General features: G+C 39.8%; 1 protein-coding gene across 1 annotated transcript in view; it reads right to left on the bottom strand.

The window, feature by feature from the left end:
• Window positions 1-1,120: 1,120 nt before the first annotated feature.
• The window catches only part of STX12 (syntaxin 12), a 42,602-nt gene continuing 29,152 nt past the window's right edge, over window positions 1,121-14,570 (bottom strand). Inside the window, exons 5-9 of the mRNA XM_003989756.6 lie at window positions 11,493-11,536; window positions 10,070-10,175; window positions 5,223-5,295; window positions 3,924-4,006; window positions 1,121-2,637 (exon numbers count right to left, since the gene is read on the bottom strand). Coding sequence (XP_003989805.1) covers window positions 2,545-2,637; window positions 3,924-4,006; window positions 5,223-5,295; window positions 10,070-10,175; window positions 11,493-11,536 — 399 coding nt within the window. The 3' untranslated portion in view covers window positions 1,121-2,544. The remainder of the gene's footprint in view (window positions 2,638-3,923; window positions 4,007-5,222; window positions 5,296-10,069; window positions 10,176-11,492; window positions 11,537-14,570) is intronic.

Raw genomic sequence — 14,570 nt, 5'->3', positions numbered from 1 at the left:
AGAGCATGTGCAGGGGAGGAGCAGAGAGGGAGACACAGAATCGGAAGCAGGCTCCAGGCTCCGAGCTGTCAGTGCAGAGCCCAATGTGGGGCTCAAACTCACAAACTGTGAGATCATGACCTGAGCTGAAGTCAGAGGCTTAACTGACTGAGCCACCCAGGTGCCCCCGTTTGTTAAGTTTATTTATTTTGAGAGAGAGAGAGAGAGAGAGAGAGAGCGAGCGAGCAAGGGAGGAGCAGAAAAAGAGAGAAGATCCCAAGCAGGCTCTGCCCTACCAGTGCAGAGCCTGACATGGGGCTCAAACCCATGAACTGTGAGATCATGACCTGAGCAGGAATCAAGAGTCGGACACAACCGACTGAGCCACCCGGGCACCCCACTCGTCTAGTTTTTGACCTCCAAACTAATGGTTCTCAACCATGGTTACACATGAGAATTATCTAGAGCTTTTAAATGCCCAGGCTATGTATACTCCAAGCTAACTGAATTAGAATCTCGTGGCAGAGGCACCTAGGTATCAGTATTTTTTAGTTTCTGATGGGAAGCCATGGTTAAGAACCACCATCCTAGACCATGATGCCCCCTTCCCCCTCCCCCCCCAAAGACAAACAAGGCACAGATAAGGATTCTGTGAACACGTTTATTAAGACCACCTACCACAACCTCTTGGCAACTACCACAAACTCCAGGCCATTTGAATTCTAGCCAAGGTCATATTTGCTACCCGTGACCACTAGGTACCACAACCACTAGATTACATAGTATTATAGAACAGAACTATGATAGCTTCATTTAACCCAAACTGAAATTGTTTTTCACAATCAAGAATGTTTTCTTGCCTGAAATGTTACAAATGATGCATCCGAGTCCAGCTTTAATCTGGAGCTGAAGGGGCCACGATTGTAGAACCAAGCAATTAGCCCTGAAGCTGCCGCTTGGGCCACTGACACCGCAGTAGCTCCATTCTGTTTTTCAAGGAATGGGCAGCGGCGGCCCTTCTTCCACCTCCAAACCAGCCCTCACCCGATCTCCAGCTTCTCGCGGGTCTCAACGTTTCTCAGGACAGCACATAACCTCATAGCTACCGCATCAGGACGTTAACTCATAAAAACTTACTACAAAAGTTTTTAAAACGTTTATTTGTATTAAGGAGTGCAAGAGTACAAAGAAACTTAGGCATCTGGGCCCTTGTTTCCCTACTATTCACATTAGTTTGGTAAAAGGAGATTAACATTAAAGGGAGTGGAAGAAATGAATATAAATATATCCAGGGTAGCCCAATCCTCTAATTCACTAAAGGATGAACTGAAATTGGCCCAAAACACATTTATGGGTGAGTCTACAGAAATTACATTCCCTTTAACTTCTCTAGACCTGTGTGGAAAAGGGAAGTGGACAACATTTATATTACAAGACAGCAATCTTTTATTGAAACTTTTTTTTTTTTTTTGTCTAAAACTACGCATGGAGATTAATCTCTTGTTCATAAATTAGGGTAAGTCTAACATCACTATTCCAAACCAGTATTATTTACAAAAATGAACCTTTTCTGTATCACCAGGTTCATGGAAATAAATTTTAAACCAACTTCAGTCTAGCCTTTAAAAATCTTCCTGCCATCAAACGGCCAGCAACCCTCATGGGTAAGGGGCAGCCTTTTGACAGCAACATTCATCATTCGCCAGGAATGTAGAACCACAAGTGAACAACAACAAAAAGTTTAAATCATTCCAAACAATTCCTATTTGCTCTCCAAAAGCATGCTTTGTCTAATTCTCCCTTTCTATACAGACATGGGGAGAGGGACCCCAGAGAGCACAGTAATGTTAATTAAATTAACCTCTTATCAAAGTGAACAAGATGGTTTAGTGTGTGTACAGATGAACTGCTGTGGATGACATTAGGAAATAATAAAGTAAACTTTAAGCCCCACTAACAGGAACCCCAATAAGTGGCCAGCTCACATAGACACTTTTAATCTGGATCAAATGTGCAGTGTTTCACTTTCCAGTTAAATACACTGTCCTAATCTTTCAAAGCAGAAAGAGAATAGGCTTCTTGGGAATTCAAATTAAAATGTTAAATAATAACAAGTACTGGCTTATAATATAGTTTCTCACAGACTCCGCTGCGCCGGGTGTCAGAAAGAAATTCTATCTCAGTTGCTAGTAAAAAGGTGAATCTAGTATACACACAAAATGACAGTATTACAAGACTGTAGTGTCACCTGTCAAAACAAGAACATCTAGAATGGAATTTTCAGTAAACACTTGGGATGAAGGGTGATCAGAACACAAGAGAAAGCAAAATCCACATAAATTAATTCTGAATTTGAGAAATCAATAAAATGTATACGTAAATTGATAAATACTGTCTCCATAGGTCACTAATTCCAAGGACTAGTTAGTAGTTATTTTCTAACTAAATTATTACAGGACATTCTGGTGTATGCTCTCTTCTTGTGATCACTTTGTTCTGGCAAGACTCCATGAAGCACGTGCCCTTGAAAACAGCTCAGCAGAAGGCGGCTCTGAGGCAATCACTTCATTTATAAATTTGCCAGATAATAAGTACCAAGATTACAATAATCACTGACAGGACAAGCACCAGGATACAGATCTTCTTGCGAGATTTTTTCTGAGGAGAAAAATAGGTAAGGAGACACTCGTGAAACAAGTAAAATTCTTCTTATCTAAGACTCCAAGGTGTTTCATAAATCTGCCTCCTTGTAATTCAAAATGAATTCTATCCATGCATGAATACGGAGAGAGGCATGCCCCAAATCTCGACAGTTATCAGCAGCAGGAGGCAACAGTACGAGTTCTAGTTCCTAACACATTTTTGCAAAGGGATTGTTTATACCTCTGCTGCTAGGCATTAGTTGTAATAAAATAAGTCACTTGTGCATGTGTATTTTAATAAACGTTTTATGCCTGTTATAAAATTTTATGTTTGTTGTAAAAAATACAGACAAGCAGAAAGAAAATAATCACCTATGGATAAAACTGCTGACATTTTGATTCTATTTCCTTATGATCTTTTTTATCGATGCATATCGTTATTTGACAGAATTGGGATCATACTGTATGATGTTTTTCTCACTTAACATTTTAGCATAAAAATTTAATTCCCACACAATATAATATTGAGTGGATGTGTGTAATTTACTTCATAATTCCTTTACTGTTTGACACTAAAGTTGCCATCACTCAGTTTTTAAAAGGAAACACTATTATTAAATACAGATTTCTTTAAGAACATTTCTGGGTAAAATATAACTAACCCAGGAACATGGAAAATGGCTGAAATGCTGTCTATTTCTAAAAAGCAATATAGCACCAAACAGACAGGAAATGAACAGTAGCTCCTTCAGCGTGTTTGAGACAAAGATCCAGATAAATGTCACAAATCCGGAGTTTCAGCTAATATGTAAAAGAGTATCATTTCATACAAAGTACAACAATTAACTTCTACTTATTCATAGAAAAAGAACCCCCAAATGATAAACCCCTAATGATTCACAAATAGCAGCTGGAATTGATTTTATGTCCATCCTCTGTGGCAACAGTCAACATAAAGTATCTGCAAAGTCCTACTTTGTACCTATTACTATACTAATCGAAACAAATTTTAGCTGCTCAGAATATAAAATTAGCCTTATGCCAGATTTAGGTATCACGCTACCTTATGGGGTTAGCCTCTAGCAGTGAAGCTCCTGTGTAAGTTTATTCAAGGTTTGATGTCTTTTTGTAGATTTCTCTGTGGAGGAAAATACTAAAAACGGAACTGGGACAGCAATTATGACCACTTGCCTCCAGCTCAAACCTAACAGGCAAAAGGCTGCAGCTGTTCTGAACGTGTCAGTGAGCTGTGATGGCCCATAAATCTGCAGCACAGTGACTTTCTTTGGTACCTGCTTTTACCTGATAGTAGGCAGCTCGCTGTAACTGATCAGTGGCTCTTTCTACATGTACCTCTGAGCTTTCCACATTGGCTTCTATGCTGTCTGCAAAGAAAAAGAAGGGTAGTGGATGATTTTACCACACTCGATGTTTCAAGATGGCAAATTAAACACGCTCCTGATATTGTGGGTTCTGGTTTGACCACCATCTATCCAGCTATCCAGCCATGAAATCAAAAGTTACTAACTGGGTAAGAGAATAAGCTCTATTCTTTGGAAATAAATACTGAACTCTTTTTGTGGTAAAGGGTTATGAAGTATGCAACTGACCCACAAATGCTTCAGAAAAAATCGTGTATACACATATATATTTAGAGAGAAAGACTTAGAGCAAATATAAAGCAAATGGGGTAGAACGTTATTAAGAGGTAAATCTGGGTAAAGGTTACAAAAGAGTTCCTGTAGTATTTTTATTTTTGCAACTTTTCTAAACTTGAAATTATTTCCAAATAAAAAAGCTTAAAAAAAGAGTTACTAATCCCAAAATTGTGCAAGTTTCTGGAGATAAAAGCTGGGAAGCCAACAGCTATTTTCCTAAACAGCCAAAGACTTAAAAAGAGGCTATGGAGGGGTGCCTGGGTGGCTCAGTCGGGGCTTTGGCTCAGGTCATGATCTCACGGTTTGTGAGTTCGAGGCCCACGTTGGGCTCTGTGCTGACAGCTCAGAGCCTGGAGCCTGTTTTGGATTCTGTGTCTCCTTCTCTCTCTGCTCCTCTCCTGATCACATTCTGTCTCTCTCTCTCTCAAAAATAAACAAACTTTTAAAAATAAATAAATAAATAAATAAATAAATAAATAAATAAATAAATAAAAAGAGGCTATGGCAAGTGAGCTGAGTACTCATGGGGGTCTCACTTTTGCATCTACATTTGACACTATAAGAAAAGGGCTAAGAAAATGAATTTAATAATTTTAATTTTTATTTATTAAAAACATTTTTTTAAACATTTATTCATTTTTGAGAGACAGAGACAGAGTGCGAGCAGGGGAGGGGCAGAGAAAGAGAGGGAGACACAGAATCTGAAGCAGGCTCCAGGCTCTGAGCTGTCAGCACAGAGCCCAATGCGGGGCTCAAACTCGTGAACCATGAGATCATGACCTGAGCTGAAGTCGGATGCCCAACCGACTGAGCCACCCAGGTGCCCCAAATTTAATAATTTTTAAATGGCATTCCTAAATTCCTAAGACACATCTTACTGACTTCCTCATACACAAATACTACTATTAACTCACCTTATGGTAAAGGTATCAATGATACATACCAATTAGATCACCCTGATCATGGATCATCATGGCCAAATCTTTAAATATCTGATTGACATCCAAAATGTCAGCCTAAGAAACACAAAAAATAATTAATATTAGGCAACATGTTAGACAATTCAGTTCCTCTACTTAGCTAAAATTTTGGCTATAAACATAATACGTGTTTCTAAGGCTCATAAATTGTGCTTTCTCCACAAACTGAAAATGAAAATAATGTTAATTAACATTTACTAAATGCCTACTATGTGCCAAGAACTATACCAGGTAGATAATTCAGCACAGACTCTTAGAGTCTGAATGTCAGCTAGAGAGGACCCACAGTCTTGCTGTGTGAATTTAATCTTCCACAGTCTTGTACCATTTTGGGCCAGCCCCTCTAAAATGTGGATAATGACGGTACCCATCTCATACTAAAGCACAGAAGTACTAAATAAATTGATATAAAGTTCTCAGAACTGTGTGATAAGCATTTCATAAGTGTTAGCTATTATTAATCATTACTTAGTTGGTACCCATGACAACAAAATGAAACATATATTATCCCCATTGTACAGAAAACTGGGGCTCAGAGAGGTTTATGACTTGTCCCAAGGTCTCAAAGATAGCTAGTGGCAGAGCTGAGAACGAAAAGTTCATGATATTTTCATTATGTTACTATGCCTCTATGATATTTACATTAACTATTCAGTAACTGTATGAAGTGAAATATCTCTGAGGATAATAAGGCTCAGAGAGGTTATATAACTGGTCACAAAGCTGGTCAGTGAGGAAACTAAGCGTTGGGGCCAGAATATCTCTACAGCCTACGCTCTTTTTTTTTTTCCTTATAAGTAGGCTCCGCGGAGCCCAGTATGGAGCCTATCACGAGGCTCGAACTCATGACTCTGAGATCAAGACCTAAGCTGGGATTGAGAGTCGGATGCCTACCTGACTGAACCATCCAGGTGCCCCAAGTCCAGGCTCTTTCAATTGCAATATACTGCTTCTCGGAATGGCACAATAAAAAAACAATGCCTTGAAAGCCATGACTTCCTAATCATAGCTTAGCAAGACTAGTTCTTACCAGCACCTCAAAACCTCAATTACTTGCTAAGAGTCTACTGTAGTTGGGACAGTCTGCTAGTTGCTGTAGATACAGAAAGACTGACTAGCTACTAGGGTGGGATGGAAGAGGGTGGGATCAGTACTTTTCTTTATAAGTCATTATATAGGAAGTGACTAGTAAATAGTACAGTAAGGAGTGTAGAGAAAGGCTTGCAGAAGAAGTAGGACTTGAGTTGTACCTTAAAGCAAAGGAGAAGCCATATAAACAAAAAGTTAACAGAGTTAAAGAGCAAAGAGCCCAGTTTGGTTACAACACAGGTGTGCAATTGTGATTTATAATAAGAAGTATGTATTTAGTCTTCATCCTGTTCCTGGAGCAGAGCTGTTAAAACCCTTGAAATTTCCTGAGTGATAAGAGAGATAAAATTATCTCTCGTTATTCATAAGAAACCCCTTTCAACCACAGCTGAGCTTATGTTAAGAACAAGGCTTTTGGGGGTGCCTGGGTGGCTCAGTCAGTTAGGCGGCCGACTTCGGCTCAGGTCATGATCTCGCGGTCCGTGAGTTCGAGCCCCGCGTCGGGCTCTGTGCTGACAACTCAGAGCCCGGAGCCTGCTTCGGATTCTGTGTCTCCCTCTCTCTCTCTGACCCTCCTCGTTCATGCTCTGTCTCTCTCTGTCTCAAAAATAAATAAACGTTAAAAAAAAAACTTAAAAAAAAATTAAAAAAAGAACAAGGCTTTTGGAAAGCCCCTCAGGATGGGGGCTGGTTGCCAGGGGAACCAATCTTCTCATCAGAGGGGCTGGAGGTTGACTCAACCACCAATAGCCAATGATTTAATCAACCATGCCTACATAACGAAGCCTCCACAAAAATACTAAATGGCAGGACTGAGAACACTGCTGGGTTGGTGAGCACAGAGGTCCTGGTAGAGTGGTGCACGTGGAGATGGCATGGAAGCTCCACACCCATTCCCCTGTGCATCTCTTCATCTGGCTGCTCCTGAGCTGTAACCTTTTATGATAAAGCAGTAACCTACTGTTTTCCTAAGCTCTAAGCTGCTCTAGCAAATCAATCAAAGCCAAGGTCATGAGAACCTCCAATTGACAGCCTGTCAGAAGCACAGGTAACAACCTAGACTTACAACTGGCTTCCCAAGTTGTGGAGAGGATGCAGTCTTGTGGGATTGAGCCCTTAACCTGTGGGATCTGATGCTAACTCCAGGTAGACAGTGTCAGAATTGGGTTAAATTGTAAAACACCCAGCTGGTGTTACAGAATTGCTTCATGTGGACAAAGCCCACGTTTGGTGGCCAGAAATGTTAGAAGTGCAGTGTGAGAGTCGAGGAGACACAACACTGTGTTGTTTTTCCATTTGAATAGGGTTTGTGGGGCACCTGGTGGTTTAGCCTGTTAAGTGTCCAACTTCGGCTCAGGTCACAATCTCACGGTTCGTGGGTTTGAGTCCTGCATTGGGCTCAGCACTGATGGTGCAGAGCCTGCTTGGGATTCTCTCTCCCCCCCTCTCTCTCTGTCCCTCCCCCACTTGTGTGCATGCGTGTGCGTGTGTGTGTGTGCGCGCGTGTGCGCGCACGCTCTCTCAAAATAAATAAATAAGCTTAAAAAAAGAAAAAAGAATAGGGTTTGTACAGTAGATGTAGGAAATGACTGGAGAGGGAAATCCAGCCCCAGTTAAGGCATTTGGACTTAATGTTCCTGAATCTGTCAAGTGCCCACTATGCTCCTGACATCCACCACCTTACACTCCCTTCCGTAGCTCCATGTCTCACTCGACTTAGAACAGTATTTCTAATGTCAGAGAACCAAGTTGATGATTAGTTGCAGTAGGTGAAAAAGAGAAAAAATAAGACATCTTCGAAGACAATAAAATCATCACAGTTGAGGATGAATTGTTCCATCTCAACACAGACACTTAAAAAAAATTAAAAAAGAAAATAAAAAAGTGAAAAAAATTACAAATAAAAATTAGTAAAAATTATATACGTGTGTGTGTGTGTGTGTGTGTGTGTGTGTGTGTGGCTCAGTCACTTAAGCTTCCAACTTCGGTTCAGGTCACAATCTCACCATTCATGAGTTCAAGCCCCATGTCAGGCTTTGTGCTGACAGCTCAGAGCCTGGAGCCTGCTTTGGATCCTGTATTTTCCTCTCTCTCTGCCCCTCCCCCACTTATACTCTGTCTCTCTCTCAAAAATAAATAAATATTTAATATATATATACACACATATTTTTATTTTAAATATATATATTTTTTATTTTAAATATAAATAAATATATATATTAAATATATATATTTTATTTTAAATATATATATAAATATATATTAAATATATATTTTTTATTTTAAATATATATTAAATATATATATAAATATATATTAAATATATATATGTTTTATTTTAAATATATATAAAACACAGGAGCGCCTGGTTGGGTGTCCAATTTTGGGTCAGGTCATGATCTCTCAGTTTGTGAGTTCGTGCCCCACACTGGGTTCTCTGCTGTCAGCCCAGAGTCTGCTTCGGATCCTCTTTTTCTCTCTCTCTCTGCCCTTTCCCTGCTCATGCTTTCTCTCTCAAAAATAAATAAACATTAAAAAAAAAAAAAACACGAACACCAATGGTCTCTAGGGCAGTGAGTCTCTACCCTGAATGTCCATTATAATCACCTGGTAGGTTTGTTAAAAAAAAAAAAAAAAAAAAAAATCCATGCCCAGGGCTTCTTGTGGATATCTGCCCATTTTTAACATACAAAAAATAGGAATTTCACAAAATCGAAACTAATAGTTGGTGGGTAAGGGAGGACAGCTGAGCATTTGGAAAAAAAATCTCCAAGTGACACTAAGGTACAGTCAGAGTTCAGAGCCACTGCCACAGCTGAAGGTCATAGAGGCGCTCCAAGTTTCTCCTCTCTACAGCCCCCCTCTCCCCACTGCCCCCAGGGATGGCAGTCTTCTAACTGCGTGGAGGAGAAAACTCCTTAAGTTTAAAAACATACTGGTCATGGGGTTGCTGTGGGTGGCTCAGTTGGTTGAGCATCCGACTTTGGCTCTGGTCATGATCTCCCAGTTTGTGAGTTCGAACCCCACACTGGTTGTCTGCTGTCAGTGCGGAGCCTGTTTCAGATCTTCTGTCCCCCTTTCTCTCTGCCCTTCCCCCACTTGTGTGTGCTCGTGCTCTCTCTCTCTCAAAAATAAATAAACATAAAAAAAAAAAAAAGAATATGCTGGTCACTACATAAGTTAAGGTTAACCTGAAAATCAGGTAAGAAAGGCCTCGACACCTTTCCCTCAACCCCCACCTCAAAAACTGTTCCTGTTTCTCTGCACTGAACTCATATCCACAACCTGGGACTGGACTTTGGGAGGCACAAAAATTAAGCAAACTTTTTGGTCTGCCTTTATTCTGAGGTACTCAGATAAAGCAAAGGGGCTCTCTCCATAGACTCCTACCTGATCTAGAAGTTGACACAGAGGTCTAGGGGCAAAGTATTAACGAGCAATAAAATATATGTTTGCCTTGCTCTGTTCTTCATGCCTTGCTCTGTCATTCTCGTGGACACCATGTAAGATATGGTAACTGAAGAAAGGATTTGAGTCTTTTTGGGCACCGTGGCCGGTACTGTCGTAAGAGTAGTTCAAATTCGCCATGATTACACTGAGATATAATATACAAATCACATAAGGACTCATTTCATGCTTTTTCATAATCACTGAGAGAAAATCCAGGTGGGTTAGAGTGCAGATACACGGAGTCAAACAAACAACACAACCTGGCTCTCACCTCCAGCTGCCGAATTGCTGTTTCTCTCTCTTTAATAAGTTCCAGATCCTGTTCAGTGATGGCCACCTCATCCTCCTGGCTCTGCATCTGGTTCCACTCCTCATGGCTGCAAGGAGACAAGCACATTAGTTGATTCCTCCTCTCTAAGGTGTACACGAGACGCCTACAACATCTCGACTACCAGCAGAGCCTATCCAAGGACACTGCTAGGGCTCGAACGCCTCTGGTATCAATACAAAGTCCTTGAGGGCCATGTTCTTCCTATCTGGAGGCGAAGAGCTGATAACACCAAGAAAACAAAGTCTCAGCTCCCATGGGCAAAACAGAGATGAAGCAGGATTATAAGGGACGGGACTCCTTGCTGTTTTCCAGCTGGGGGTACACATTCTGCAATCTTGCCAGGGCTTACTAGACAAGGAAAGCGGACAGAGACTTGAAGTCAATGAAGCATACTGGCCCATCCCCTCTCAAAGTGCAAGCTGTGTTGGTCTCCCGGGTACTAAATGGGTGGAGGAGAGCAGGCTAAGTGATCTGTCAGTGCTTTTCCAATTTGTCTAACAGAATCACATCCTCTGGTTTTCAGAAAATTCCTTGAGGTTAGGCTTTGGGTTAAACGCCTCTCAAAAGAAAACTAAAATAAAAAGCTAGTGAAATGTTTCAACTCTTCTTTTCAGGTACCATATTTAGAAAAAAGGCACACTACATATTATACTAGACATAAAACACTTTGGAAATCCAGTATTAAGCATTTTCCCAATAGTAGGCATAAATCAGACATCATCTCCACAGTATTTAAAGGGTTTCCTCCATGCGCTAGAGATACAAAACTGAATAAAATAGATCCCACCAGGCACACCTTTGAGGTGCTCACAGTGTAGTGGGGAGAGACAGATACGTACCTATGATAAAGCATTTTAAGTTCTGAATACCACAAATACATTTCTATGCAATTGGTTAATTCAGTTTGGAGAAGTGAAAAAAGAAGATGTCTTTCAGGTGCAAATTGTTTGCTTTTTTTCTTGTACTGCTCCTAAAAGAATGAGTTGCTTCCGTTTTAGAGATGGGTAAACAGAGACCCAAGAACTTTGAAAAACTTAAATCTGAATTAGAGGTAAAATCCTAATCTGTAGATTCATGTGTTAATACTTACTCCTAGGGAGCCAAGCTCTCTTCCCAACACAAAGACATCAGGGACTCCTTTGGCTTTTTTATTCACCTTGAAGTTATTCCTTCCCTAATTCAAAGATCTTAGAAAAGCCCACGGTTTTGACTTTTTAACTTTATTTGGTGGATTATAAATTACTCACCCCACATCTCCCTTTATTTTTCCTTCTTTTCTGTATTGTTTTTTAAAATTAGAGGTAAGTAAAACGTACAGAATCCCATCTCTACCAGCCAGCAGGCTGTATGGATAATTCCTTACCCATCAAATGAGACGAGCTGCTCCTCTCTTTGCCTCTCCTCCGCCTAGAAAGCAGATGGCATTATTGCTGCTGTTATCCAGAAATACGTCACAGACACACAAAACAATGCTTCCTTTCGCTACAGTATAAAGAAGCAACATTCCTTGGCTCCAACAGGATCTGTAAGATGACACAGGCCTCTGGCAATCTGTCTCGACTAGGAAATGGGTGTGAAGTAGCTAAAAGCATATCTGGGCTCAGAACGGCACCCCTACTGAACAGGACAGAGAGAACATGGGTAGGAGAGAGGAGTAAACAGTAATCATGATAACTTATTTTACAATCTATATGGAGGCAGAATAAGGGAAAGAGTTGAAAACTTGCAAGGAAACAAACTTTCACAACATGTGAAGATTTTTTTTAAATGGACATTTATGGCATATCAGGCACTAAAGTGGCAGACTCAGTTCAAAAATCTGTCTAATGCACATATTAAAAACAAGAAAAGATTTTAAAAGAGCAATCTATTCCAATTTAAAAAGTTGCCTTTTTATAACAGCAATAATTAAAAGAGCACACAAAATGGAGAAAATTTCAAAATTCAACCCATCCAGAGGAACACTGTGAGGTTTTTTTGGTTGTTTTTTTTAATTTTTATTCTTTCCCCAGATCAAGAAAGAAACAAAAACATTGCTAGTGTCCTCAAGCCTACCTATGTGCCCTTCTCCAATTACAAACCCCCTCCCCTGCCCTTAAAGTAATACTACCCTGACTTTATGGTGATCACTTTCTTGTATTTTTAATACAGTGATATGTATCCGTATTTAATATCATTTTACCTGATTTTGAACTTCACATGGAGTTACACTGTTTGTATTCTTTCATGCTTTTTTTTTTTTTTTTCAACGTTTATTTATTTTTGGGACAGAGAGAGACAGAGCATGAACGGGGGAGGGGCAGAGAGAGAGGGGGACACAGAATCGGAAACAGGCTCCAGGCTCTGAGCCATCAGCCCAGAGCCTGACGCGGGGCTCGAACTCACAGACCGCGAGATCGTGACCTGGCTGAAGTCGGACGCTTAACCGACTACGCCACCCAGGCGCCCCAATTCTTTCATGCTTTGATTGGATCACAACCAGATTGTGCCAGATCCATTCCTGATGCTGAATGTAACTGTGGTTCATGCATTTCCTTACTTAGCTCTATATTATAGTATGTGAACACACCATAATGCATTTATCTGTTCTACAACAGATGGACATTCGGAGGTTTCCAATTTTTGACTGCTACAAAAAATGCTGCTGTAAACATTCTAATACATATATCCTGATATAAAAATTTACAGTTTTCTCTAGGATAGAACTGATGTGTTCTGAAGTTACAGGCAAAATGTTTTCCAGGGGTTGCTTCACTTCAGACTATAACTGGCCAGGTAGGAAAGTTCCTGTTGTATCATATCTGTAACAACTACCCTCAGTGTTCACAGAATTTAAAATTTTTGCCCTACTTTTGGACATGAAATAGTACCTCATCGTGGTTTTAATTTGCAGTTTCATAACTACTGAAGAAGTTGAGTACCTCTCCATTTGACCATTATTTAAAATAATACTAAGATGTTATTTGCTGTTTTCACTGTGTTGATGTTTACACTCATGGAACAAAAACAACGGTGGATAAAACTGCTGGCATTTTAATGCAAATGCAAGGCAGTGGCACCAAACCGCACTACTGTTATTGTATTCTTCATCACTATACACAAAAAAGCCAGTTCGTCCTTAATGAAGCCATTAAAATTATAAACTAAGTATATCTCAAGACCTCAATACAGGTCTTTAAAACATTCCGTATGAGACCTGACGTACACACAAAGCACTTCTGTGCTGTACAGAAATCCAATGCTTGTCTCCAGGAAAAGCACATGTGTAATTGAGCTGCTGGCTGAACTAGCTACTTCCTTTTAGGGGACATCATTTTACATATTTAATATAATTTATATATAAAACTGTTAAAACTTTAAAAAATATGTAAACTTTTAATAAAATTTGCCTATATATATAATTACAAACTTCTGTATGTGTGATATATGTATAACAACCTGTGGTTATTCACATGGGTATTTGGCAGATAAGTTCTTTTTTTCTTTTTTTATGTTTATTTACTTTTGAGACAGAGCATGAGCGGGGGAGGGTTAGAGAAAGGGAGACACAGAATCCGAAGCAGGCTCCAGGCCCTGAGCTGTCAACACAGAGCCTGATGCGGGGCTTGAACTCCCAGACTGTGAGATCATGACCTGACCTGAAGTTGAATGCTTAGCCAACTGAGCCATCCAGCCGCCCCTGGCAGGTAAGTTCTTGAAGATAAACAATGTAAGCTTGTCACCTCAAGGACAACGGACAGTGTGTGTTGCCAGTGATAAAAAATCTAGCTTCCAGGGGCGCCTGGGTGGCTCAGTCAGTTAAGCATCCAACTCTTGATCACAGCTCAGGTCACGATCTCATAGTTTGTGAATTCCAGCCCCTGATCGGGCTCTGAGCTGATAGCGCGGAGGAGCCTGCTTGGAATTTTCTCCCTCTCTCTGGCCCTACCCAACTTATGCTCGCTTGCTCTCTCTCTCTCTCAAAATAAATAATAAACTTAAAAAAAAATCTAGCTTTCAAATAAAAAAACCAGAATGCTGGAAAATTTGTATCTACCACTTGTGAACTTAAGAGTTTCACAACTCTCTCAAAGTCTCTTAAAGATTTTTCTGATAAAACTGAAGATAACTATATTACCTTTTGATATTGTATACTGAAGTGTATCAACATTTGGAAGACCTGCATAACTTGGGGAATCAATATCTTCCAAATGATAAATACATGATATAAAAATCATATGTGGATAAAAGATCCAATCAAAATACAAAACAGACCAACAGATTTGGATGTACCAGAGTACATCCAAAAGCAGTTATTTTTAATGAAAATCTAATTTATATTTACGTTAATATGTAATGGGTTTATAATTTGTAAATGAATAAACATTTTTAAAACTTCACAGTTTTAATTTCTAGTATTTATCAGTAGATACCATTCATACAAATAACAGCTCTCTGGCGT

This window comes from Felis catus, chromosome C1 (genome assembly GCF_018350175.1).
Source record: "Felis catus isolate Fca126 chromosome C1, F.catus_Fca126_mat1.0, whole genome shotgun sequence".
Taxonomy (NCBI): domain Eukaryota; kingdom Metazoa; phylum Chordata; class Mammalia; order Carnivora; family Felidae; genus Felis; species Felis catus.
Note: the sequence above shows the minus strand (reverse complement) of the source record. Positions and strands in the feature narration are given on the sequence as shown.